The sequence below is a fragment of the Eretmochelys imbricata genome, chromosome 1 (assembly GCF_965152235.1).
Source record: "Eretmochelys imbricata isolate rEreImb1 chromosome 1, rEreImb1.hap1, whole genome shotgun sequence".
NCBI classification, from domain to species: domain Eukaryota; kingdom Metazoa; phylum Chordata; order Testudines; family Cheloniidae; genus Eretmochelys; species Eretmochelys imbricata.
Window position 1 is genome coordinate 60,508,225 of NC_135572.1, and position 25,225 is coordinate 60,533,449.

The window sequence follows — 25,225 nt, forward strand, 5'->3', positions numbered from 1 at the left end:
AGGGGGAAGGGAAGCCGTGGAGGGGGCAGTGACACTGTTGGGGGCGGGGAGGGAAGCACCCCTGGCGCTCTGGTGGAGATGCGGGGGGGACAAGGCAGTGACATTGCTGGGAGCAGGCAGTCCTGGAAGAGGCAGTGGGGAGGTGGGATGTGGACACTCGGGGGTGGGGGGGCGTAGTCCTGGAAGGGAGGGGCTGTTGGCACTGGGGGGCGGGGGGGGCAGCCCTGGAAGGGGCGGGGCGGTGTCCCCGGGATGTGGACACTGTTGCGGGAGGCAGCCCTGGAAGTGGCGGGGAGGCCGGGGCGGTGGCAGTGGCTGAGGAGGCAGGTCTCCGGCGGTGGCCGCGGGGCGGCGTTGTAGGCGGCAGTCGGGGCGGCGCCATGTTAAGAGCCGCCCTCCGCGCTTTCAGCGGCCCCGGCAGCGCGTCCCGCCAGCGCCTCCGAGCCCCCCGCCTGCGCCCGAGGTAAGCGGCGGCGCGGGCTGGTCACGCCGCTCCCGCTGGGGTGCGGTGCCGGGCCGCCGCGCTCGCTCTGCCGGTGCCCCGGGGAAGGGGGGGAGCGGCGCTGCCGGGGGAGGCCCCGGGAAGGCGGCAGCGGCGGGCTCAGGCGGCAGGCCCCGGAGGCGCTCACCGTCCCCGCGAGCAGAGCCGTGGCCAGGCCCCGCCTCGCTGAGCGCAGCCGGGATGGCGGGGTCAGTAGCGCGGCTCCGCTTAACCCTGGAGTCCCGGCCTGGGGCGGCCGGTAACGCATAGACGGACCCGGGCTGAACTTCGCGCGGGAAGCGCCGCCGAACCAGCGCCAGGTTGTCCGTCTCCAGCCTCGCATCGCTTCGTCCCAACGGGAGCCGCGTCGCCCCTGGGTTGACGCTTGTTCACAGTCACCCAGCTTTAGTCCGGGCAGCGGGGCCCTGTGTTATCGGTTGCACGAGTCTTGCAGAAAGAAATCAAATTGTGCAGGCAAAGCTTGCAAATTAGTATGGGGGAGGAGGGTTGTAATGAGATACCAGCCTATTGCTCTGTGCTGGGTGGGGGAGCGAAGCAGTGACTTCACCCAAGTCTCCCTGTTCCCACAGGGGCATCCTCAGAGGGGACTTGAGCATCATTGGCCTGCTAAACCCAGGGTTGTGAGTTCAATCCTTGAGGGGGCCATTTAGCGATTGGGGGCAAAAATTGGGGATTGGCTCTACTTTGAGCAGGGGGTTGGTCTAGATGACCTTCTGAGGTCCCTTCCAACCCTGATATTCTATGATCATTGTAGACCACCCCATAAAAACCCCCCGCTCAGTGCGCATCTGCAGTCAGAATAGCAAACAAGATGATGTGATGGGGAGGAATGGAGAATAATACAGAGAATATTCTAATTCCCATATATCAATCCCTGGTGTGGTCTGTACTGTGTACAGTATTGGTCACCCTATCTCTAAAGGCTGCTGCAGAACTAGATGACATTCAGAGAAGCCTGGATCAAGGGCATGGAATGTCCCATGTGAAGAGAAACTTTGAAGATTGGATAGTTTATTTGAGGAAGGAGATATGATAAAACATATACATTAATGAACAATAAAGAAAAGGTAAATGGGGAACTCCTTGGAATCGCCTTGCCTGACTCCTGTATTTACAAAAAGTTCCAGTCTGATGGTAAAGGATATTAACAGAGCGTCAAGGAAATCTTCTGTGCGATAGCTCTCATGGTAGAGACAAATGCAATCCCTCTCAAAGTAGAGGGAGTGATCACCCAGGCACTTTGAGCTTCTTTGCTCCAACACTTCCAAAATTAATCTCTTCCTCTTATCTGACAGCAAGTAATGCTACTGTAGGCCCTGGCAGTTTCTTATCTGCACCGCTGAAGGTTCCTGGCTTGCCTTCCCTTCCATCTCTCCTTCCAGTTGCCAAGTCTACCTTACTCTCCTTCAGTACTGACAATGCCCCCCCCCCCCACTTGAATCTTTACACTGGTTTCCCTCATCTATCAAGTTTTATCCCTTTTACTCTTAAAAGTATCCATAACTCCATCACTGTCTTTCTTCTCCTATACTCCTTATGGTTTTTCTACAATCTAAGCTTTGTTTCCTTCCCCTCTAGTTTTTGTGCCTTCTTTAATTGTACCCTATAATGTCTCTAACACTTGTCAAGGTCCATCTCCATCATTTGAAAACACTTCAGGGCCCCCCTCCCATTTCAGAATCAAACAACTGTTTTTGAATCTCCTACTGTTAAAACTTAGATAAGGTAGGTGAGGTAATATCTTTTATTGGATCAACTTCTTTTGGTGAGAGAGACAATCTTTTGAGCTACAAGCGCTATTCTTCAGGTCTGACCTGCGTAGCTCAAAAGCTTGTGTTTCTCACGAACAGAAGTTGGTCCAATAAAAGATATTACCTCACCCACCTTTTCTCTCTAGTATTCTGGGACCTACATGGCTACAACAACAGGGCATACTATTAAAACTTATCAGAAGTTAGGTGTAGACAAACCAGTATTGTGTTAACTGGTAAATTCCCCTGCAGGTGTTGAATTGTTTCCTGCAGTATATTCTCTGCTTTGTTTTGCCTCACTTTTAAGCAATGAGATTACTCTGTAGATATATAGAGCTCATTGAGGATCAGGAAGAATTTCCTACCAGACTAAAATTGCATTTGCCTGATTGCATTCCATTGGTGATCCTACTTCTACAAAAACTTATCTGTTAAATTTCCTTTCCTTTTAGTTGCCTTTTTCAGCATATTGAAAACACATTGACTTCACTGAAGTTACAACAAAAATGAATTTGGTCTACTGCATATAGTTCTTTTTGACCAAAGCTTTCAAAGCTTTGTGTCAGAGTATGAATTTAGGAGCTTAGTTTTAGGCACCTGGATTTGAAAAATTGGACCTTTAAATCAGTGGCTTGATTTTTGTTATGTGGATTGGTATTGATATAATCAAATTTCAATGTGATTATAGAAAAAAGGAATTAGACATGACCATAGGGAAATATTAATTTTGTGTGTGTGTGTATGTGTATGTATATATATATAATGAATATCATATAGTGTAAAGATTTGCATAGCTGTGGAATTGTTCTGTTACAAACATTGATTCTTCCGCAGGATTATATCCTTTTAATTTATCACATTTTGGGCTTGAACAAAAGTACAGTAGGTAGAGCAGGTAAACATAAATACTACCATTTCCATTTAATACTGAAATTGGATTAAAAATCTAACAACCCCAAGGCAACAAGAAACATCCATTGTGTCTTTGCTGATAAAAGAATATTTAACTGAAGCTCTTCTAATGTACAGTATATCATATGGCTTTATTTAGAAGCTCTTAAGTTAAATGTAGTAATTTTCTCCTGGGATTTATAGTTTTTAAAAGTTCCTAAAGACAGCTGCATTTTTGTTGGTGTTTTCATGGCTAAACACAAAACATTTGGTTAGAATTTAAATGTATGGTTTCAGAATGAGCAGAAAAGGAAGTAATAGGCATCAAAATTAATTGGCGATGTTACTTAGCAAGTCAGGGAGGGGAAGACAAATTTCCGTTATGATGGGGTTTCACAGTAAGACAGAAAACTACATAAGGCTAATATTTTATAACAGTAGGATAGTACTTTTTAACTTTCTGCAGCTTTTTAAAAAAATTGCATGGTAAATGTATGGCTGGTAGATATATTTATTATTTGTGTCATGGTAGTGCTTAGGGCCCAGGTCATAGACACTGTGGTAAGTTGCTGTACAACCATATAAAAAAGACAACCTTTTTCCTCAGAAATTTACAGTTGTCTTATAAGGCAAGAGACAATAGATGAATACAGGAAATATAGAGCACAAGCAAACAAGTGACAGAGCTTGGATTAGAACTAAATTTCCTGGCTCCTCGTACTGTGTTTAAATAGACAAAGCTGAAAAAAACATCTTCAAGAAGCTACTGAAAACCCAACTGTTCATTTAATTGTTTAACATGAAATGGCCATGCTGGATTCTCTGTTTGGTTTTGTCTGGTATTCTTTGATTGTACTTTTAGATTGTAAACCCGTAGAGGTGGGGCCCTGTTTTCTTTTGACACTGACTTATTATTCGATAGTACCATGGGTATTTAAGATGCTGTGTATCAGTCAATGAGGGTTTCTTTTAAAGGGTAGGGTAAAACGAGTATGATGGAGCTATGGATTCTTAGGGCTTTGTAAGAGGCCCTCAGTTCAGCCTGAGGTACCAGTTAACTTTTAACTGTTATAAACCAAAACCATGTGGTTATGTTGTACAGCACTGCTCATCTAACGCCTTCCAATCACTTCAGAAAATTTGATTAAACCATATAAAGCTGGTGTAGAGTCTCAAGAAGAAATGCATGTGATCTAACTGTTTTGTCTGCTAAAAAAAGTTTTAAAGAGGAGAATAAAAAAATATTATAAAAATATTTTTGTGTAGAAAAATTTGGCAGGAAGAGAGAAAGGTAAAAGGAAATGCAGAGGAAATGCATGAAGGCCACAGTGCGAAATTGGAAGAAGCTACAAATGCATTGGACTTCTCAGGATGACATCAGCTTAGTAGCAGTGGGATTCTTTATTAGAGAAATGTTGTTTTTGGAATCTTAGAATGTAGAGAGTGAATCTCTTAGTTCTTCTAGGTCATCTCCCTGTTCACTGCAGGTGTGTTTATTATTGCAAGTGTTTCAGCAGAAATATTTTAATATGTTTGAATGGTACCTACTTTTCCAGAGAAGATTGCAAAAGTATGTTTTTTGTATTTGCCAGGTTCCTTATTTTTGTATAAAGAACGAGAGAAGTCAACCTGGTAAGATGGAATCCTCTGATATTGTACAGTAAAGCCCTAAAATACAAACTAATGTTAATGTTGACAATCTAGGAGTAGCAAATGTAATTGTATAATAAGTAGTTTTGAGAATAAACGTAAAAAGATTTGGAGCCTTCTAAAGACCTTGCCTGTAGATCCTAAGGATCTGTGTTTCTCCAGTTTTATGCTAGTGTAATACCATCATAGTCCAGGGAAGTTACATGAGTAACAGTAAAATTGTAATTGAATTAGGGCCCAAATATATAGTCATGCTCTTATTGTCTTCATATAAAGATATAAGTGTCAGCACCAGTTTCTTCAAGATGCTGATGTCGATAGTTTAAAAGGTTCTATTCACTAGCAAAAGTGAAGGTATTTGGTTAGTAAGTGTTTATTAAGGAGTTAAAATTCCCAAGCACAGAGAGTATGGTGAGAAAACATATACTTCTAAAATTAATTTATGAACAAAACGAAGACAAAGGATAGGATAATTTCTGTTCTGTTCCTTGCCAAGCTTGGAAAGTACAGTTTGCAAAGGCAGAATAACACAGTGATCCCCAAACTGTAGGTTTTAAATGTAAATTCATTTTAAATGTGTAATGTAGGAGTAGATGCTGGAGAATAAAAGACTATAGATTGCCAGAGGTGGAATGACTTCAACGACAAAAAGATATTCAAACCTGTGTACCACAAAAGAGAATATGAGGAGGTGTCTTGGTAACTTGATCCCGTTCCCTTCACACCACTGCTGTTCTCTCCTCTCTTAAAAGTTACCCTCCCCCCCCACAGTTGGCAAACAGCCACAGATTTGGTACCCTATTATAGACCACAATTGTTAAATTTGAAATTTTCATGTAAGGCAACTGAAATTTTGTTTCTGAAATATGGAAAGAATTTGTGTAACTGGAAGGTAACTTCTTTGTAAAAGTCAGCTGTACTGTAGTCACCTGAAAAAAATGGCCATTCAAAGTTCTTGTTTTTTGTTTTCTGTTTTTTAAAAACCTGTTGGAGATACTCTGTGCTGAGAAATTGTAATGTTAAGTGAAGAGGCTACAAATTGATAGTGTGGTTTTTTTTTTTTTTGCTTTTTGTTTTTTTAACAGTTGAGATTATGGCACTGAAACAGATTTCCAGCAACAAGTGCTTTGAGGGTTTCCAGAAGGTGTTTGAACATGACAGGTAAACATTACAAAGGCAACCTAAAATTTTAGCACAGGGAGAGCTGTATCATATTACTTCCAATATTGCCATAGTCAAAAGAAAAAGACAAAATATGCATTTCCTTGATACTAATATTAGTGTGTTTGTAGATTCATTTTTATATTATGTCTTCAGTTTACTAGTTGCTTTATTCTTCATTTTTAAACACGTATTACTAAGTTCTGCAGAGGGAAAACATTAATAGTAAATTTACTATGTCCTGAGAATTGGTCTCATCATCTTAGGCTATTGTATTTACAATATGGAGATATGAATATATATAAACTCCATGTGAATGAAACAGTAAGTGTTTTATTCACATGACCAGAAGCGTCAAACAAAGTAAAATAGAAGTAGAAACAATCTTTTCATTTTGTGAGGAGGAATTAGCTATACAACTATATATAAGCATGTAGTTTTCATTTCTGGTCTCTAAAAGACACCCATAAATCAGCAATTCTTTGCTGTGAAGGGGAGAGACTCTTTCAAACTCCAGTTGCTTATGTATGTCTTTTCAGCCTGTTTGCTTGTGACATTTGAATTATACTCTATTTCATGCATTACAATATTAATTAGGTGCTTATTCATCTTTTGAATTAGAATATATATATTCCTTTATATAGTACTGCATCTAAAGAAAGTAGTTTCTGAAGAAAAAATGCTTTCTATTGGCAGTTTTAACATTTAATAAAAATTGGGCAGTTGATTAGTGTATCAGTCTGGGAGACTGAAACAACTTGACTTTTTTGCTTCTATATGTACTTCACTGCAAATTATGTGAGCTATCTGTAGATGTTCTTAAATGTCTCCAATTTAACAGACAAGAGTTAGGTTAAATGTTGTTAGGTCTTGAATTCCAATGCTAATTTTCAAAATATTCCCTACCAGCCAGACTGTAAGGATTTGATTTATTTTTCTTTCTTTTTTTAATTGTATTTAAAACATAGTAGAAATGCAGTCGTTGTTACTTAATAGGCTAATGTTGTGGCTTATTTTATATTGTTATCCACTTCATACTTATTTCACTTGCACTCTTAAAATACTATTATCCATTGAATCAATAATGGCCAGGTCTAGATATTCTGATTAGTAATCTAGAAATGCATAGATAAACTCTAGACAGTGGTCCTTCTTTTTTTTGGTGATTGTCCTGGGCCTGTCTGTTAGATACTGTTAATCAAATGTATTTTGTTGCTACAGTATAGAGTTAAAATGCAAAATGAAGTTTGGAATCTATTTGCCACCAAAAGCAGAAATTGGGAAGTGTCCTGTGCTGTACTGGCTCTCAGGTAAGTAATGTGAACTTCAGTATTTTTAAAAGACACTATTAGGTTAATTTAAGACCCAAAATTTACAGTATGTGAAAAAGGAGATAAATTCATTCCATTAAAGTAGGGTTGCCAACTTGCTAATTGCACAAAACCGAACACTCTTGCCCTGCCCCTTCCCGGAGGCCATGCCCCCTTCTCTGGCTCTTCTCTGAGGCCACGCCCCCCACTCTCTCCAGACCCCTTCCCTCAATTGCTTGCTCTCCCCCACTGTCACTCACTTTCACTGGGCTGGGGCAGGAGATTGGAGTGTGGGAGGGGATGTGGGCTCTAGGGTGGGGCCGGGGATGTGGAGTTTGGGGTACAGGAGGGGGCTCCAGGCTGGGGCTGAGGGGTTTGGAGTGTGGGAAAGGGTGCTGGGTGCAGGCTCTGGGAGGGAGTTGAGGTGCGAGGTTCCGTCTACGGGACAGGGCTTAGGGCTGGGGTGCCGAATACGGGCTCTGGGAGGGAGTTAAGGTGCGGGAGGGGGTTTTGACCTGGGGCAGGGGGTTGGGGTGGAGGAGGCGGTTTGGGATGTGAGCTCCGGCTAGGTGGCGCTTACCTCAGGCAGCTCCCGGTTGCTGGTGTAGCGGGGCTAAGGCAGGCTTCCTGCCTGCTCTGCCTCTGTGCTGCTCCCAGAAGCAGCCAGCATGTCTGGCCCCTAGGTGGAGCCATGGCTAGGCAGTTCTGCGTGGTGTGCGCTTCCCACACCCGCAGGCGTTACCCCCACAGCTCCAATTGGCCGTGGTTCCCGGCCAGTGGGAGCTGTGGAGCCGGCTCTGGAAGTGGGGACAGCGTGTGGAGTTTCCCTGAATGCCCCTGCACCTAGAGGCCGCAGGGAAATGCCGGCGGCTTCCGGGAGCTGTGCAGAGCCAGGGCAGGCAGGGAGCCTGCCTTTAGCCCCGTTGTGCCACTGACCACACTTCTAATGTCCCGGTAAGTGGTGCTGACCGGAGCTGCCAGGGTCCCTTTTCAACTGGGCGTTCTGGTCGAAAACCGGACGCCTGGCAACCCTACATTGAAGACTGCTTTTATTTGGGTTTAAACACTCCCCTGCAATGTGGTATTGTGCTAGCACATGAATCAGCCAACCTTAGGGGGGGCAGGCTGCCAGATTTTATGGCCTTTTTTTTTTTTCTGTGCTGCTGGAGCAGTGCAGAGCACCTTGAAGGATCTGGCTCTGTACATGCAAAAAAATCTAGAATCTATATATTGTTGGTGGGCCTTTAGCTCACATTGACTAAATCTATTTGAAGATTTAGGATATTTTGTGTGACTAATAAAAAGCAGCGCCTAAACAGCTTGTGATAAGCTGGTGTTTGCATGCTCAATAGATATTTTCCTCTCTGAACCTGTTTTTGGAAGAAAAAATGATCAGAACTAAACAAGTAGGGTGGAATCCACAACCAGGAAAACTGTGTCCTATTTAAGTAAATTTGCTATATGAAAATTGTTTCATCCTATATCCATGGTTTAGGATATGGTGCTATTTAGATCTCATCAGGGACTGGATATACTGTAAAATGTTAATGCGTGGGTGACAGTGGAAGAATGACATTACAGTTCTAAAACAAATTTTAACAGATTACCAGAATGCATCAGGAGAGGTATTTCCAGTAGGGATAAGGAGGTTTTAGTACCGTTATACAAGGCACTGGTGAGACCTCACCTGGAATACTGTGTGCAGTTCTGGTCTCCCATGTTTAAGAAGGATGAATTCAAACTGGAACAGGTACAGAGAAGGGCTATTAGGATGATCCGAGGAATGGAAAACTTGTCTTATGAAAGGAGACTCAGGGAGCTTGGCTTGTTTAGCCTAACTAAAAGAAGGTTGAGGGGAGATATGATTGCTCTCTATAAATATATCAGAGGGATAAATACCGGAGAGGGAGAGGAATTATTTAAGCTCAGTACCAGTGTGGACACAAGAACAAATGGATATAAACTGGCCAGTAGGAAATTTAGACTAGAAATTAGACGAAGGTTTTTAACCATCAGAGGAGTGAAGTTTTGGAATAGCCTTCCAAGGGAAGCAGTGGGGGCAAAAGATCTATCTGGCTTTAAGATTAAACTCTATAAGTTTATGGAGGAGATGGTATGATGGGATAACATGGTTTTAGTAATTAAACATTCATGGTAAATAGGCCAAATGGCCTGTGATGGGCTATTAGGTGGGGTGAGATCCGAGTTACCCAGGAAAGAATTTTCTGTAGTATCTGGCTGATGAATCTTGCCCATATGCTCAGACTTTAGCTGATCGCCATATTTGGGGTCGGGAAGGAATTTTCCTCCAGGGCAGATTGGAAGAGGCCCTGGAGGTTTTTCGCCTTCCTCTGTAGCATGGGGCACGGGTCACTTGCTGGAGGATTGTCTGCTCCTTGAAGTCTTTAAACTACGATTTGAGGTCTTCAATAGCACAGATATAGGTGTGAGGTTTTTTTTTTTTTTTGTAGGAGTGGTGGGTGAAATTCTGTGGCCTGCGTTGTGCAGGAGGTCAGACTAGATGATCATAATGGTCCCTTCTGACCTAAATATCTATGAATCTATGAAACCAGTTTGATTGTATTAACAAATCAGACCAAGTTTGAAATATGGATTTTGCGAGAGGTACATTGTGTCTCTATATAAGATGTAGAAGAATTTAGTTAAAAAACAAAACTGAAAATCTTGTCCTAATATATCAGGGGTGGGCAAACTTTTTGGCCCGAGAGCCACATCTGGGTATGGAAATTGTATGGCAGGCCATGAATGCTCATGAAATTGGGGGTTGGGGTGTGGGGGAGGGCTCTGGCTGGGGTGCAGGTTCGGGGCAGGGGGGCAGAAATGAGAAATTCAGGTTGTGGGAGGGGGCTCTGGGCTGGGGCAGAGTTGGGGTACAGGGGGGTGAGGGCTCCATCTGGGGGTGGGCTCTGGGGTGCAGGAGGGTGGGACCGAGGTTTCGGAGGGTGGCCAATGGGAGCTGTGGGGACAGTGCTTGGGGCAGGGGCAGTGTGTGGATCCCCCTGTCTGCCCCTAGGCATAGGAGCCGGAGCGGGGACATGCTACTGCTTCTGGGAGCCATGTCATGCGTGGAGAGGGGCAAGCCAGATTAAAACATCTGAAGGGCCGGATGCGGCCTGTGGGCCGTAGTTTGCCCACCCCTGTAATATATGCTGTACCAATTTAAGCAGGTAATTGTTGAAAGTAATGTTTTGCAGCCTATTGTAATTTTACCGTTAATCTGATACATGTAGCTGTGGTAAAGTTTACTTATGTTACTGTTGATATTTTTCCCTACTTACCTTCTTTAACTGTTACTATTTTGTATGAATTATCAAAAAATAGCTAATTTATATTATTGATGGTTGGCAAAATTAGTAAATGACTCCATTCAGTGTACAAGCATAAGTCACTAAAATTAGAGGCAGTTACAATTACATTAAAGCTAGGGGAAATACAAGGGTAGAATAGGCCAGTAGAGGTGTGATTCTAAGTGCTAACCTGTACTTGACTCTCATTATAATTGAGTGTTGTGCATGTCGAATGATGACAGATTGCATAAGAATGTTAACATCTAAGATTGGAGTAGGTTAGAATAAATTGTCTGAGGAGGTACCACAACTCTTATACAGCACTTACAGTAAAATAAATAATTACAAGCAAGCTGCCTTTGCTAATAAGACAATCAGTTGAAACTATCTAAAACTCACCACAGGTGAAGGTTAAAACTACAATCTGTAACTCTTCCTACATGGCACTGTGAAGAATCCTTAAAATACTAGTCTAAATTGTCACAGACTTGTAATTTGACTTCAGTCTCAAACCTGCTCTGACATAAGCACAGATTGCTATGGATCCTGAAATATAGGGATCCACTATGCTTATTATAGCTGCTAACTAATGAAATATAGGACTTTATTTGTCACTAATATCTTCTCAAATGATATCATATGCAGTATTTGAGAACTCTGCTTATGGTAAATGAACAAGCACTTGTGTGGCTCTGTGGATGAAACGTTCAGTGACCTAATTATGGTCAATACCTAAACATGGACAAAATCCCAAAGATCTTTAAAAGGAATGGTTGTTGATACAAGTGGGAAATGAAAAACTTAGTACGATCAAATCTTTTTTTCTGTGAAAATGTAACTGAGTCTGTTTCTATGGACAGTTAACAATTACATTCATGCTTAAGGCATGAATCCCATTTTATTTTTAAACTTTTCTAGTATATGTTGGAAGCTGGAATGCTGAGAGTAGTACATAACCAGTCATATTTTTATCTCTAGGATTAACTTGCACGGAACAAAACTTTATTACCAAATCTGGTTTTCATCAAGCTGCAGCTGAACATGGCCTCATTGTAGTTGCACCAGATACCAGCCCACGTAAGTGTTTTCAGGTTACATGATGAGCCTTCAGCATATAAACGTTTACTGCTGCTTATCTCCAAAGAATAGAATGATTCATGTTACTGCTAAATATATTGGTGTAATTGTATCTGAATTTGGAATGTCGTTCTATCTGTAGGTTCTATAGTTTATACCAATTTGCTAGATTATTTGTTTAATATATACTAAATGAATTGTAACTTTAGAACTCCACTAGTAAAGCCATTTTAATACAAATGCCCTAAAATTAAGATAAGGGGGCAGTTCAGGTCACACATGGGCAATGTAGGACTCTCGTTCCCATCCATGTTTTTTCCTGGTTCTCCAAAGTCCCTGGCTTACACTCCATGTGACACCTTGGTGTATACTGCTGATACTCAGACTGAGGCTCAAGAGCTGCAAGTGGTTCTTTAATGCGTCTCTTTGCAGCACATGAAACTAAAACACTGTGTGATTTAATTATTAACTAATCTAAGTTATTAACCAAGCAGGATGCTTTTACTATGATATTAACCAATTGTAGTTGATAAAATAATAGTCCTTTTGCTGTGAGAATTTATATATAATATAAATAGTAGACGAAACTATGAATTCACAGCACTGTGGCTCTGATGGGTAGTGTTGATTGCTAATTTGGCTCTTGAATCACAGAGATCTGAGTATCACTGGTGTATATACTATGCTAGTACCTTACATCATCCATGGAACCCTGTTGGAACATGGAGCTGGTGTTTTGTTTTCACTGTGTTGCATGATTTTTCAGAGCCTTTTAATATTTACTGTACTCAGTACTTATAGAGCTAAAACAACAGTTTAAAAAAAGCGCACATATGTTCCCTGTACAAGGCATTGATGAGTATAGAAATTGGGGAACCTGAAAAGGGGGAATTCTGTAACCATCTTCGTCATAGTTACCTGGAGAGTTCTGTAAATTACACAACAGCTTTCTGAATGTACTTGGTATTTTCTTCTGCTACAGTGATACTTACGCTGTACATATTGGAGGGGCCTTTCTGATATTTTCCAGTATTTGATGGCATCAAATCTCAACAAAAATGCTTGATTTAATTCCCCCAAAACAACCCCCTAACAAGTTCCTTCTACAAATTATTCGTCTTGGCTAGGTATTCCAGTTCCCTGGACATAGTATGTAAGATCATTGAATATTTGGGAGCCCTTGATCACAACAATGATTTAAGGACAGAATTTCAACTTTCTGGAAGTTCTATACTTTAATCTCTTTTTTTTTTTTGTACTAAGAAAAATTACTGCAAAATATTTTAATGAACTGCTAGGGGAGCAACATATATTCTTCCATATTTTATCTTGGGACCTGATGTCTTCCTGTGTTTAGTGTATTTTTAATTCATATACAAAAAGTATATTGAAACAAGCATTATTGTGACATGTATTCATAGCTATTATGTAGTGCGGAGTAGGGATGGCCAGATCTTCATTATGTCATTCAAAGAACATCAGATTAAGGGTTTTGGGCTGTAACTGCCCTTGGGTGCGTGGACTTGCTTTTGTGCTACCTGCTTTTGTGCTATCATACGTTCTCTTTTGCACTAACCTCTTGGCCTCTCTCCTGTCTTTGTAACTTGCCGTAACTGGAATAAATCAAAGCAGATGACTGCAAGCTCCGCTGTGTTAATGGATTTTCTAGTGCATCTCTTATGTCCATTGTGTTCCAGACAGTCTCTGTTCACAGGGTCCAAATCTCTAACATCTTTGTTATCTGGAACACTGAGTTTACAGCAGACTAACTGTAATCACATATTAAAGTAGGTGGTCTGAACATAGCGTGGAGAAAATATTCAGAGTGGTGTTTGCATGTGCAGGTGTCTGTAAAGTGCTTGCCCAGTAGAAACTCTCCTGGAAACAAAACAGCTGGGAAGCGAAGAGACTTAGCAGTATTAAACAGTTATCACTTCTACTGTGATAGTGTCTAAGAAATAGAGTTAGGAGTCGGGGCCCTGTTCTTCCAAGCACTGTACAAACACACACAATCAAGACAGTCTCTGCCCTAGAGAGCTCATTATCTAAGAGTTGGACAAAATGCTTGAATAAGTGAATAAACTTACAAGCCAAGAAGAGAGGGAGAATCAAGTTATAGCACTGTGACAGTGCAGCTTACCTTTTTGTCATCAGATTTGTCTGGTCCCTCAATTTCCCCTCTTGGTGGTTTAGCCCTCCAGCTGAATGAAAAACTCTGTCTTGGTAAACAGATATGTTTCATGTTTTCCTGTTTATGTGGTTTTAAAGCCTCTTCATGAGGATATAAGTGGACATTTCTTCCCTTTACTGCAGGCATTTGCCCCTCTTCATGGAGTGTCCCAAACAGTCCTTTGTTCATCTCCTCTGAGTCTTCTTCCCAGGCTGCTTTTCTACCTTTTTTCCTTAAGCTCTTTCCTTTAGTAAGATTATCATGCTTAACAGAAAGATTCACAGCAAGTCCTACCATCTGTCTCAGACAGAGGCAACCAACCCTTTTATGCCCAGCATACTTGATTCACAGCCTACAGTTCCTATGATTCCTAGGCTACAAGTTCCAGAATCCCTCAGTTTTTGGCGGAGTCTGTGTCACAGGAGTAAGCTGAACTTTGATCCTCTTAAAAGCCCCAGGCTCAGCCTGTGATAAGGAGGCAGGTGTGTACTCAAAAATTGTTCTAACAGTTGTGTCAAATTAGATAAGAGTTTGCAATTTAATATGACAGCAAAAAAGTCCCTTGTAATTTTGGTGTTAGTAAACAGGGGCATGTTATCAAGGAAGAAAGTAATGGTCCCTGTGCTAGTGGCCTTAAATACTACATTCAGTTCTCAGCGGACCAAATTCAGTGATGGATCCTGCTCACGTGCCACCTGGAGGCACGTTGTGCATATGCTAAGAAGAAGAGTTCTGGGACCCGCTATTAAGAACATAAGTGTGGCCATACTGGGTCAGACCAAAGGTCCATCTAGCCCAGTATCCTGTCTTCCGACAGTGGCCAATGCCAGGTGCCCCAGAGTGAATGAACAGAACAGGTAATCCCCAGGTGATCTGTCACCCATTCCCAACTTCTGGCAAACAGAGGCTAGGGACACCAACCCTGTCCATCCTGGCTAATAGCCATTGATGGACCTATCCTCCATGAACTTATCTAGTTCTTTTTTTAACCCTGTTATAGTCTTGGCCTTCACAACATCCTCTGGCAAGGAGTTTCACACTTCCATACTTCCTTTTGTTTGTTTTAAACCTGCTGCCTATTAATTTCATTTGGTGACCCCTAGTTCTTGTGTTATGAGAAGGGGTAAATAACACTTCTTTATTTACTTTCTCCACACCAGTCATAATTTGCTAGATCTCCTATCATATGCCCCCTTAGTCGTCTCTTTTCCTAGCTGAAAAGTCCCAGTCTTATTAATCTCTCCTCATCTGACAGCTGTTCCATACTCCTAATAATTTTTGTTGCCCTTTTCTGAACCTTTTCCAATTCCGATATATCTTTTTTGAGATGGGGTGACCATGTCTACACGCAGTATTCAAGATGTGGGCGTACCATGGATTTATATAAGGGCAATATGATATTTTCTGTCTTATTATGTATCCCTTTCTTAATGATTCCCAACATTCTGTTCGCTTTTTTGACTACTGCTGTACATTGAGTGGATGTTTTCAGAGAACTATTCACAATGACTGCAAGATCTCTTTCTTGAGTGGTAACAGCCAATTTAGACCCCATTATTTTATATGTATAGTTGGGATTATGTTTTCCAATGTGCATTACTTTGCATTGATCCACATTGAATTTCATTTGCAATTTTGTTGCCCAATCACCAGTTTTGAGAGATCCTTTTTTAGCTCTTCACAGTCTGTCTGGGACTTAACTATCTTGAGCAATTTTTTATCCTCTGCAAATTTTACCATCTCACTGTTTACCCCTTTTTCCAGATCATTTATGAATATATTGAATAGGACTGGGTCCAGTACAGACCCCTGGGGGACACCACTATTTACCTCTCTCCATTCTGAAAACTGACCATCTATTCCTACTCCTTGTTTCCTATCTTTTTACCGGTTACCAGTCCATGAGAGGACCTTCCCTCTTATCCCATGACAGTTTACTTAAGAGCCTTTGGTGAGGGACCTTGTCAAAGGCTTTCTGAAAATCTAAGTACGCTATATCTACTGGATCCCCCTTGTCCACATGCTTGTTGGCCCTTTCAGAGAATTCTAGTAGATTGGTGAGCCATGATTTCCCCTTACAAAAACCATGTTGACTCTTCCCTGATAAATTATGTTCATCTAAGTGTCTGACAGTTTTGTTTTTTACTATAATTTCAGCCAGTTTGCCTGGTACTGAAGTCAGGCTTACTGGCCTGCAATTGCTGGGATCACCTCTGGAGCCCTTTTTAAAAATTGGCGTCACATTAGCTAGCCTCCAGTCATGTGGTACAGAAGCTGATTTAAATGATAGGTTACAGACTACAGTTATTAGTTCTGTAGTTTCACATTTGAGTTCCTTCAGAACTCTTGGGTGAATACCACCTGATCCTGGTGACTTATTACTGTATACAGGGAGTCCTCAGACTTATGACACAATTCGTTCCTCAGAGTTGCGTTATAAGTCGAAACCACTTTTCCCATAGGAATCAATGCTATGAAGGGGGGATTGGTTCCTTAACCAAGGCTTGATACACTATTTTCACCACAATAACCCAGATTTTTGTACTAAATGACTTCTAGATGACTAATGTTGGAACATCAATGTACTTACTGTACATTGTGTATTTGGTAATCAGCATTCAAATAAACATATAAACTCACATATGCTGCTCAGAATGCTGGCAACAAAGGCTCAAAAAGCCAGGCAGAATGGCACACAGGCTGAGCCATAGCCAATCACTGTTCAAGTTTTCTGATTGACTGAGCCTGGGGCCGAGAGCCAATCAAAAACAAGCAGCAACCCTACCAGATAACAAGCTACCCTGTTGCCTCAAAGCCAATCAGAAGTGACCCCTTTCCAGCTCCATGCCAGTATAATGCAACCAAGAGGTGATTTCAAGTGAACTTTATGCAAATCGAGCATCGTAGGGGTGAAACGGGCAGTCAGTTGAAAAGCATCATAAGTGGCCTCCGATGTAAGTCAGGCGTCGTAAGTCCGAGGACTCCCTGTAATTTATCAGTTTGTTCCAAAACCTTCTCTAATGACACCTCAATCTGGGACAGTTCTTCATATTTGTCACCTGAAAAGAATGGCTCAGGTTTGGGAATCTCCCTCACATCCTCCTTTAGCATCTCAATTGTCCAGAGGCCCCACTGGTTGTTTAGCAGGCTTCCTGCTTCTGATGTACTTAAATTTTTTTTTTCTATTCCTTTTTGAGTCTTTGGCTAGTTGTTCTTTAAATTCTTTTTTGGCCTTCCTAATTCTATGTTTACATTTAATTTGCCAGAGTTAATGCTCCTTTCTATTTTCCTCACTAGGATTTAACTTCTACTTTTTAAAGGATGCTTTTTTGCCTCTCACTGCTTCTTTAACTATGTTGTTTAGCCATGGTGGCTCTTTTTTGGTTTTGGTTTTTCTTTTGGGGGTTCTTTTGGTTTTCTTACTATGTTTTTTATTTTGGGGTATACATTTAAGGTGAGTCTCTATGATGGTGTCTTTAAAAAGTTTCCATGCAGCTTGCAGGGATTTCCCATTTGGCGCTATACCTTTTAATTTCTGATTAACTAATCTCCTCATTTTGTGTAGTTCCCCTTTCTGAAACTAAATGCTAGAGTGTTGGGCTGCTGTGGTGTTTTCCCTGCCACAGGAAAGTTAAATTTAATAATATTATGGTCACTATTACCAAGTGATCCAGCTATATTCACCTCTTGGACCAGATCTTGAGCTCCACTTAGGACTAAATGAAGAATTGCCTCTTCTCTTGTGGGTTCCAGGACTGGCTGCTCCAAGAAGCAGTCATTTAAAGTCTCAAGAAACTTTATCTATGTATCCCGTCCTGAGGTGCCATGTACCCAGTCAATATGGGGATAGTTGAAATCCCCTATTATTGAGCTTTTTATTTTAATAGCCTTTTTAATCTCCCTGAACATTTCAGTCACTTATTACCATCCTGGTCAGGTGGTTGGTAATATATCCCTACTGCTATATTCTTATTATTAGAGCATGGAATTACTATTCATAAAGATTCTGTGGTACTGTTTGATTCATTTAAGATTTTTACTTCATTTGATTCTATTGTCAAATCATGGGCAAACTGAAGAGGGATAAGAGATGGCTGGATGGATTGAATTTAAGGGAAACATATAAAAATTAAGTACCGAAAGTATAGTCTTGGTGAAGGAGGATATGTCTACAGTTAGTCGAAAGAGGAATGACTTAGGTTTTATTTGGGGTTCTAATTTATTATTGACATGAAACAGAGAAAAAGTGAATTAAGAATTAATATAAACCTGTCATTATACTGAAGATGTTCCTGATGGTGAGATTTACTAGACTGGAAACTCCCAGGGGAAGAAGTGGAACATATCGTTTGAATAATTCAAAACTAGACTGGACAAAGCAATCAAAGATATACAGTAGTATAGGGTATCTTGTACTGCCAGGAGGGTAGACTGGATTTTCTAACATATCCCTGATTTATTTGATAAGAAATTCATAGTGTAGTAAGTTCAGTTAAATTAATATCTGATTGTACATCAGAGATAAATTTTGCGATTGAAGGGATGAAGAAAAGTGAAAACTATGAATACTTTGCACTTTCTAGTTACTTGTAGCTCTTAAAACATTTTGGAAACATTAATGTATTAACCCTCAATACCACGGTATTATGGCTTAAACATCATCCTCATTCTACAGTTTTTGGGAAACTGAGGCACAGAGGTTAAAATTATCCAGATCCATCTAGAAGGGTGTGGTTTATATCATGGAAAACAATATCCTGATATCAAACATCTGATAAAGATGGGACAATAAACACAGAATCACTTTTCCTTGATAGGTGGCTGCAATATTGAAGGAGAAGATGAGAGCTGGGATTTTGGCACAGGTGCTGGTTTTTATGTAGACGCCACTGAAGAACCATGGAAAACCAACTATAGAATGTACTCGTACATAAAGGATGAGGTGTGTTTTTTTTTCTAATTAAGTTAATGTTACTAAAGGTATGAAATTCAATCTCATTGTTTTGCCTTGATTAGAGGGACTGATCTCCTCTTAATTGGACTATTGTAGTGAGATGGCTGCTTGTCATGCATATCAAAATTAGACCATTTTCATTAGCAGTCAAATGTCGTCATTTTCAAAATAGAATGCTTGAGCAAATCTATTATGATGATGAATAACAATACATATAAATCTGTCAATTTGCACCGTGAGTGGTCCAGATTAAAAACTAATGTTGACAGGGACATGAAATACAAAAGGCCTCTCCAGAACAAGTTGTCATTCTGCTTATTTTGTGAGAACACATTTAGGGATTTAGTTAAAATGAGAACAGGGTTATAATGAACCCTCAATCTTGTTATACATGTACATTTACATAAATGTATTGCAGTAATATGTCTAGTTGATTAACATCTTGTAGACCATGAAATGTCTACAGACGTTTGAAATGTTTCTTTTTGTCTTTAGTGATATTCAGTAGTTGAGATAGTTTTCAGACTGTGACCTCAACTGTTAACTTAACCACAAGTACAGAACAACCTTGTACATTTTATCTGGATTAAAACACAATCGTAGATCACATTAAGTTGCATGACTCTCAAAGTCTAAACATATTAAAGTCTTCCTTTTTTTTTCCTGTCACACTTGATTTTTTTCAGCTGCCTAAATTAATAAAAGCCAATTTTCCAGCTGACTCAGAAAGGATGTCTATTTTTGGGCACTCAATGGGGGGCCATGGTGCTCTTATCCTTGCTTTGAAGAATCCTGGAAAATACAAAGTAAGATACTAAGTTTTATACAATCTTCCAGAGAAAAATAGTTTTAAAAATCAAATTCAAGTTAACTTTAATACTAAAGGTTGCAACAACAGAGAGTTTAAAGTTATTTATAATCTTAATAGCCTACTGGTACTTGGTACTAGCACTGCCTAGTACTGAATGCTACTTACTGTAAAATGTATTAGTATTTGACGTTGGTGAAATACCAACTGCAGAATTAAAAAAGTTAAAAACTGAGTTAAATATCCTCTCCAGTGGAGAATATTAGTCTTATTGCTATTCTATCCAGACTATTGTAGTTCAGAAGCAGCGTGTTTACATGGCTGTGGTGTAGCTGTGGCATCACCTAGAATGGACTTCCATCTTGAACAGTCTCTTGCAAGTTGTCTTCTTTCATCATGAACCAGCACAGGAGGATTTGGGCTTCTTAAATCCCTCAAAAATCACATCTTCCAATCTCATTTGTGGCCGATCTCATGCTCTTTCCTTTTACCTCAGGTCTGTAAATCTTCTATAGAAACGTACCATTTTCTGCCCGTTGGACAGGATCCCATCATTGCAGTCATCTTGTTTTCATCTGGGCAGGACTGTAACTTGCCAGAATCATCCAAGTACCTCCTCATTTGTGACAAAATCAAACCAACAGATGTTAAGAATACACCATTACTTTTGACATGGAAAACTGTTTAGTTTTCTGTCCTCAGCTGTTTTAATGGCCTTGTTTCTGCTCTATGTAACAGGCTAGTCATCACCACCACACTGAACACTCGTATCTTAGTTGTCACAAATACATCCCACCACCCAAACAGTGTCTTTTGAGGATGCTGAAATGCAGCTGATGCAAGACCAATCTGACATGACATATTCGGTTACAGAATCTCCTGCTGTCAACCGACTACCAAATAGATAAAACTATTCAATCATTACTGTCTGCATGTAGCATTGGCAGATTGTTCATTTCCATTTCATAGGAGGCACATATAACTTTAGTTTTGTCACCGTTGACCTTAAGTCCCATAGATTCAGAATTTTTTTTTGAGGATTTAGTGTGCCTAGTGGTACATATAATTGTGTGAGGCTCGATGGTAGTATTGGACTGAGTATTAGGAGTACTGCATTCTGTTATTTTTAATAGACTATGTGATGACAAAGCTGATGGAGGCCTAAGTACGAGATGTGAAATTTAAAAATTCATCTTTAGAGGATGTTCTCTACCCCCTCCCCCCCACCATGTGACCTTTTTCATGTTGCTATGCAAAATCGTGACATGCCTGCTCATTTAGAGCTTCAGTAGCTTGTCTTTACAAGACCACATTCGGAATCATGTGCAAGAGACCATAATTCATGTATGCAAAGAAGGCCACGGTGCTTAGCTCATACATCAAGAGAATAAATTAGTATAAAATTCACAGCTGAATAGATTGGCTGTAGCTATCACCAAAATAATACATCAGTTCATCCTCTTCTTAGTCTTAACTGAAACAAGGATAAAACATAATCAAAATCTTAAATATATTTAATTTTAAAATAATTCAAATAATGAAGAGAATCGTTGTTTCATATCTCTGATTTATAAAGTTTCCCTTAAACAAAAATTTTGAAAGCATGGCAAAGGGCCAATTTAAAGAAAATATAGAATCTCCTCTCAGAAAAATAACTTTAATCTTTCATATTACTAAATTATTTCTATCTTCTGTCAACAAAAATTAAATTTCAGAGTGTATGATCTTGGGAAGAAAGAGATTTCTTTGCAACAGCTGATTAAGGAGAAATTCCAGAGGAATGTAAAGCCTTAGAACTGTAAGATTCCAAAAAAGGTTAGAAAAAGAACTAGATACATTCATGGATGGATGGATAGGTCCATCATTGACTATAAGCCAGGATGGGCGGAGATGTAAAACCATGCTCTGAAGTGTCTCTAGCCTCTGTTTGTCAGAAGCTGGGAATGCATCACTTGAGGATTGTTCATTTCCTGTGAAGCATCTGGCACTGGCCACTGTCAAAAACAGGATACTGGGCCAGATAGAAGGATCATTGGTCTCACCTGTTATGGTCATTCTTATGTTCTTAAGATTATTATAAAATGGCTGAAAGTTTGTATTGCGTTAATTCCCAAAACATGCACATTACAATTCATAGAATTTTTAAGCTGTTGTCTTCCTTGGCATCTTCAATAAATGCCCCCATTTTATGGCTTTAGAGATTTCAAAATCCAAAGTAACCCCTTGCATTTTTGGCTAGCAAATCATTTAACTCTATTGTTAGATGAGAGCCATTAGCTTCTTGTGTGTGTGGAGGGGAGCTAATTGTACCTTGTCCCTTTTTGTGGTGTCTTTGAGCACTTATTTGTGGGTTGTGTTCCTTTATACCCCCCCCCCCCCAAAAAAAAAAAGATATTCTAATTATATCACAAGACTGAGAATGAATGCTGTCTAAAAGTGAGAATAGAGCACTTGCTTCCCCAGTGTGCTACAATTGTAACTTTAGGCAGAACGGCTTTTGAACACGCTTTCCGCTCACATCTTGCTTATCAAAATGACTTTTCTTAATCCATATGTTTGTGTTTCTAAACAGTCTGTATCCGCATTTGCTCCTATCTGCAACCCAGTTCAGTGTCCCTGGGGGAAGAAAGCCTTTGGTGGATATCTGGGATCAGATCTAACTAAATGGGAGGTATGTGTGGGAGAGTCCAGTCATTTAATGAATGGTAAAATTGATTGTGACTACACTGTGTAGTAGGGAAGCAAAACATGAAATGATTGCTTCTGTTTGAGTAACACCATGTCATCCCGTCACCAAACATTGAATCCTGCTGTACAGTAAGTGTGTGGATACTGGTGGAGTGGTAGCCGTGTTAGTCTGTATCAGCAAAAAGAAAAGGAGGACTTGTGGCACCTTAGAGACTAACAAATTTATTTGAGCGTGAGCTTTCGTGGGCTAAAACCCAGTTCATCAGATGAATGCAGTGGAAAATACAGTAGGAAGATATATACACATACACACACAGAGAACATGAAAAAATGCATGTTGCCATACACACTATAAAGAGAGTGATCAATTAAGGTGAGCTACTATCAGCAGGAGAAAAACACCTTTTGATAATCCTGATTATCACTACAAAAGGTTTTTTTTCTCCTCCTGCTGATAGCTCACCTTAATTGATCACTCTCATTATAGTGTGTATGGCAACACACATTTTTTTCATTGTGTGTGTGTGTGTGTGTGTGTGTGTGTTTTCCGCTACATACATCCGATGAAGTGGGTTTTAGCCCACGAAAGCTTACGCTCAAATAAATGTTAGTCTCTAAGGTGCCACAAGTACTCCTGGTTCTTCTTGTGTGGATACTGATCACCATCGTACTGCTGACTGGCACTCTACAAAAAACATACTTTAATGGGAGGCTGTTATTACCACATAGAGACAGTATATTCTCTCCTCGCTTCTGAAGATTTTAAATTGTGAGATAAGTAGAAATATGAGCAAGCACTGGCTCTTTGTCTACTTCCTGAAAACATTGAACAGATGAAAATCGGATCCCCTTTTTAGGGTGATGAAATGCTCCGATGGCGCCCCTTAAGATATGTCTACACTACAAGTGAAGGGGTGATTATAACATGGGTAGGCTAGCTTTAATTGAGCTAGCAGAGGTAACTATAGCAGTGTAGATGTGGTGGCATGGGCTTCAGGACAGGCTAGCAACCAGAATACATAGCTAGGCCACCTAGAGGCCTTGTATGCTGGCTGCTCACCCATGCTGAAGGCCATGCCACCACATCTACGCTGCTATGGTTTCCTGTACTAATTAGACTAAGCTAGCATGGTATGCCTGAGCTAAATTCACTTGCAGGAGTTGACATACTCCGAATGTAGATTCCTGTATTCTCTGTGCACAGAGGAATTTCTTCTTATAGTGGCAGGCAAAAGAGGAAAGACTTGTTGGTCAGAGATTGGTAAGTCTGAGTTCTGTAGGACAGGCTGGCAAAATGTTCAGTTCTTTAATCATGATTAAATACTATGGGCATTGATACCTATGGAACAGGATTAGAGTCAGTGAGATAGATTTAAGGTTTTGGCCTGAGCACCCTAACTTTGAACTTACTAAAAGGCTGTCCAAACTATGGAGTATTTTTAGTTTTAGTGTAGACATTTTCTTAAACCCCAGTTTGTTGCATTACATGTCCCTATCCTTCCTAAACAATAATTCTAACCCAATTTGGTAGTATAGTGACTAAGCATAGAACTACACTTTCAAAAATTTTGTTACACTTTTCATTAGTTTCATTTTATTTCTATAGGCATATGATGCTACCCATCTTGTGAAGTCTTATCCAGACTCCCATCTCGACATCTTAATTGATCAAGGCAAAGATGACCAGTTCCTTTCAGCAGGGCAGTTACTGCCGGACAACTTCATTGCTGCCTGCACAGAGCGGAAAATCCCTGTAGTCTTTAGATTGCAACAGGCAAGTACCAAAAAATACCCTTTTTTGGGGGGAGGGGGATGTCTGATGTATCCATCCCATAATTACTGGGTTGACTCTGTGTGCCTAAAAGGTGGAGTAGCTAGCCAGAGACAGTCCCAGACCTGAAATAGACAAGACAGGCAAAGGGTACAGAAAGGTAAAGTGATTTGCCCAAGGTGTCACAGCAGATCAATGGCAGGGGTGAGAACAGAGAGAAGCTCTCTTGACTCAGCGCAGTGGTGTATCCACTAGACCCCACTAATTTAATTACATTTGACCCCTACAGGAGGAGCTGATTTTTAGCTTAAACATTATAGGGTGTTCAGAATGCAATCCAACCTAGTGGCGACATGCTGAGGAGGATAAGTATCTTGCTCTGTTTTTAATATAGTATTGCAGTAACCCATCGCAAAAGTATCATGAAGAAAGTGTACTCTTATCTGATTTATCATCCATATACATTTAAACAGCGTAGTGGTGTTTATATATGATGTGTATCAGCAAAGTGGTACATTGTTGGTTTTGGCTGACGGGATCAGTCAGGAGGCAAAGAAAGAACCCTCCCTTTCCTGTAGCATTATAGCACAGAGTAGCAGTAGCCTGAAATTCTTCAGGGTTTTTGAAGTGACTCCATCCTATCTGCCATGTCGTTCCAAGATAGCTGCCACCTGCACAGCAGATGTATTTACTGTTTCCCCTCCCTTTCTTTATGGAGTGTGCCCATCTTCATCGGGATAGGACGGCCTAGTACACAGCCAGTTCATGGAGCCTCCTAGGGCTAGCCCAGGCTTGCATAAATCTGAAACAACCTCCTTACTGCCTTCTTTAAATAAGCAGACCGCCATTGAATGAGCCATCATTAACAATGCTAGAAAATACAGAGTTACAGCGCTTTATCATTAAGTATCTTGAATTGCTGAATCTGTTTTTCTCTTTGCTAGGGCTACGATCACAGCTACTTCTTCATCGCAACCTTTGTTAATGATCACATCGGACACCATGCAAAATACCTCAATGCTTGAACCGTAGGAGTCTCTTTTGCCCAGTACAAGTCAATACATAAACAAATGTTAACAAAAATCACTTGCTGAATTAGTGCATATAAAAATGGAGTCATGCTGATAGTACTGCTAAAAAATCCTTAATTCTCTGTGTACTTGAAAATAAATATTTTGAATGTG

At 40.5% G+C, this 25,225-nt stretch overlaps 1 protein-coding gene across 4 annotated transcripts; it reads left to right on the plus strand.

Annotated features, from left to right (window-relative positions):
• Positions 1-303: 303 nt before the first annotated feature.
• Positions 304-25,225, plus strand: ESD (esterase D). Of its 4 annotated transcripts, none has more exons than XM_077811524.1 (11): positions 304-463; positions 1,402-1,569; positions 4,737-4,776; positions 5,880-5,955; positions 7,177-7,265; positions 11,552-11,650; positions 18,638-18,762; positions 19,461-19,580; positions 22,155-22,253; positions 23,877-24,044; positions 24,986-25,225. In XM_077811524.1, the coding sequence occupies exons 2-11, from the start codon at positions 1,552-1,554 to the stop codon at positions 25,064-25,066; spliced, it is 915 nt and encodes a 304-aa protein (XP_077667650.1). In that variant the 5' UTR covers positions 304-463; positions 1,402-1,551; the 3' UTR covers positions 25,067-25,225. The 4 variants fall into 4 exon arrangements, with proteins under 4 accessions (XP_077667650.1, XP_077667657.1, XP_077667673.1 ...); XM_077811531.1 differs by having other exon boundaries at positions 1,425-1,569; XM_077811540.1 differs by lacking the exon at positions 1,402-1,569 and having other exon boundaries at positions 305-463.

What these genes read in the sequence shown, in the direction of transcription:
- ESD (XM_077811524.1), top strand. An exon ending in GAACGAGAGAAGTCAACCTG is followed by an intron (nt 4,777 to 5,879) that starts GTAAGATGGAAT and finishes TTTTTTTAACAG; the next exon opens with TTGAGATTATGGCACTGAAA. An exon ending in CAGATCTAACTAAATGGGAG is followed by an intron (nt 22,254 to 23,876) that starts GTATGTGTGGGA and finishes TTATTTCTATAG; the next exon opens with GCATATGATGCTACCCATCT.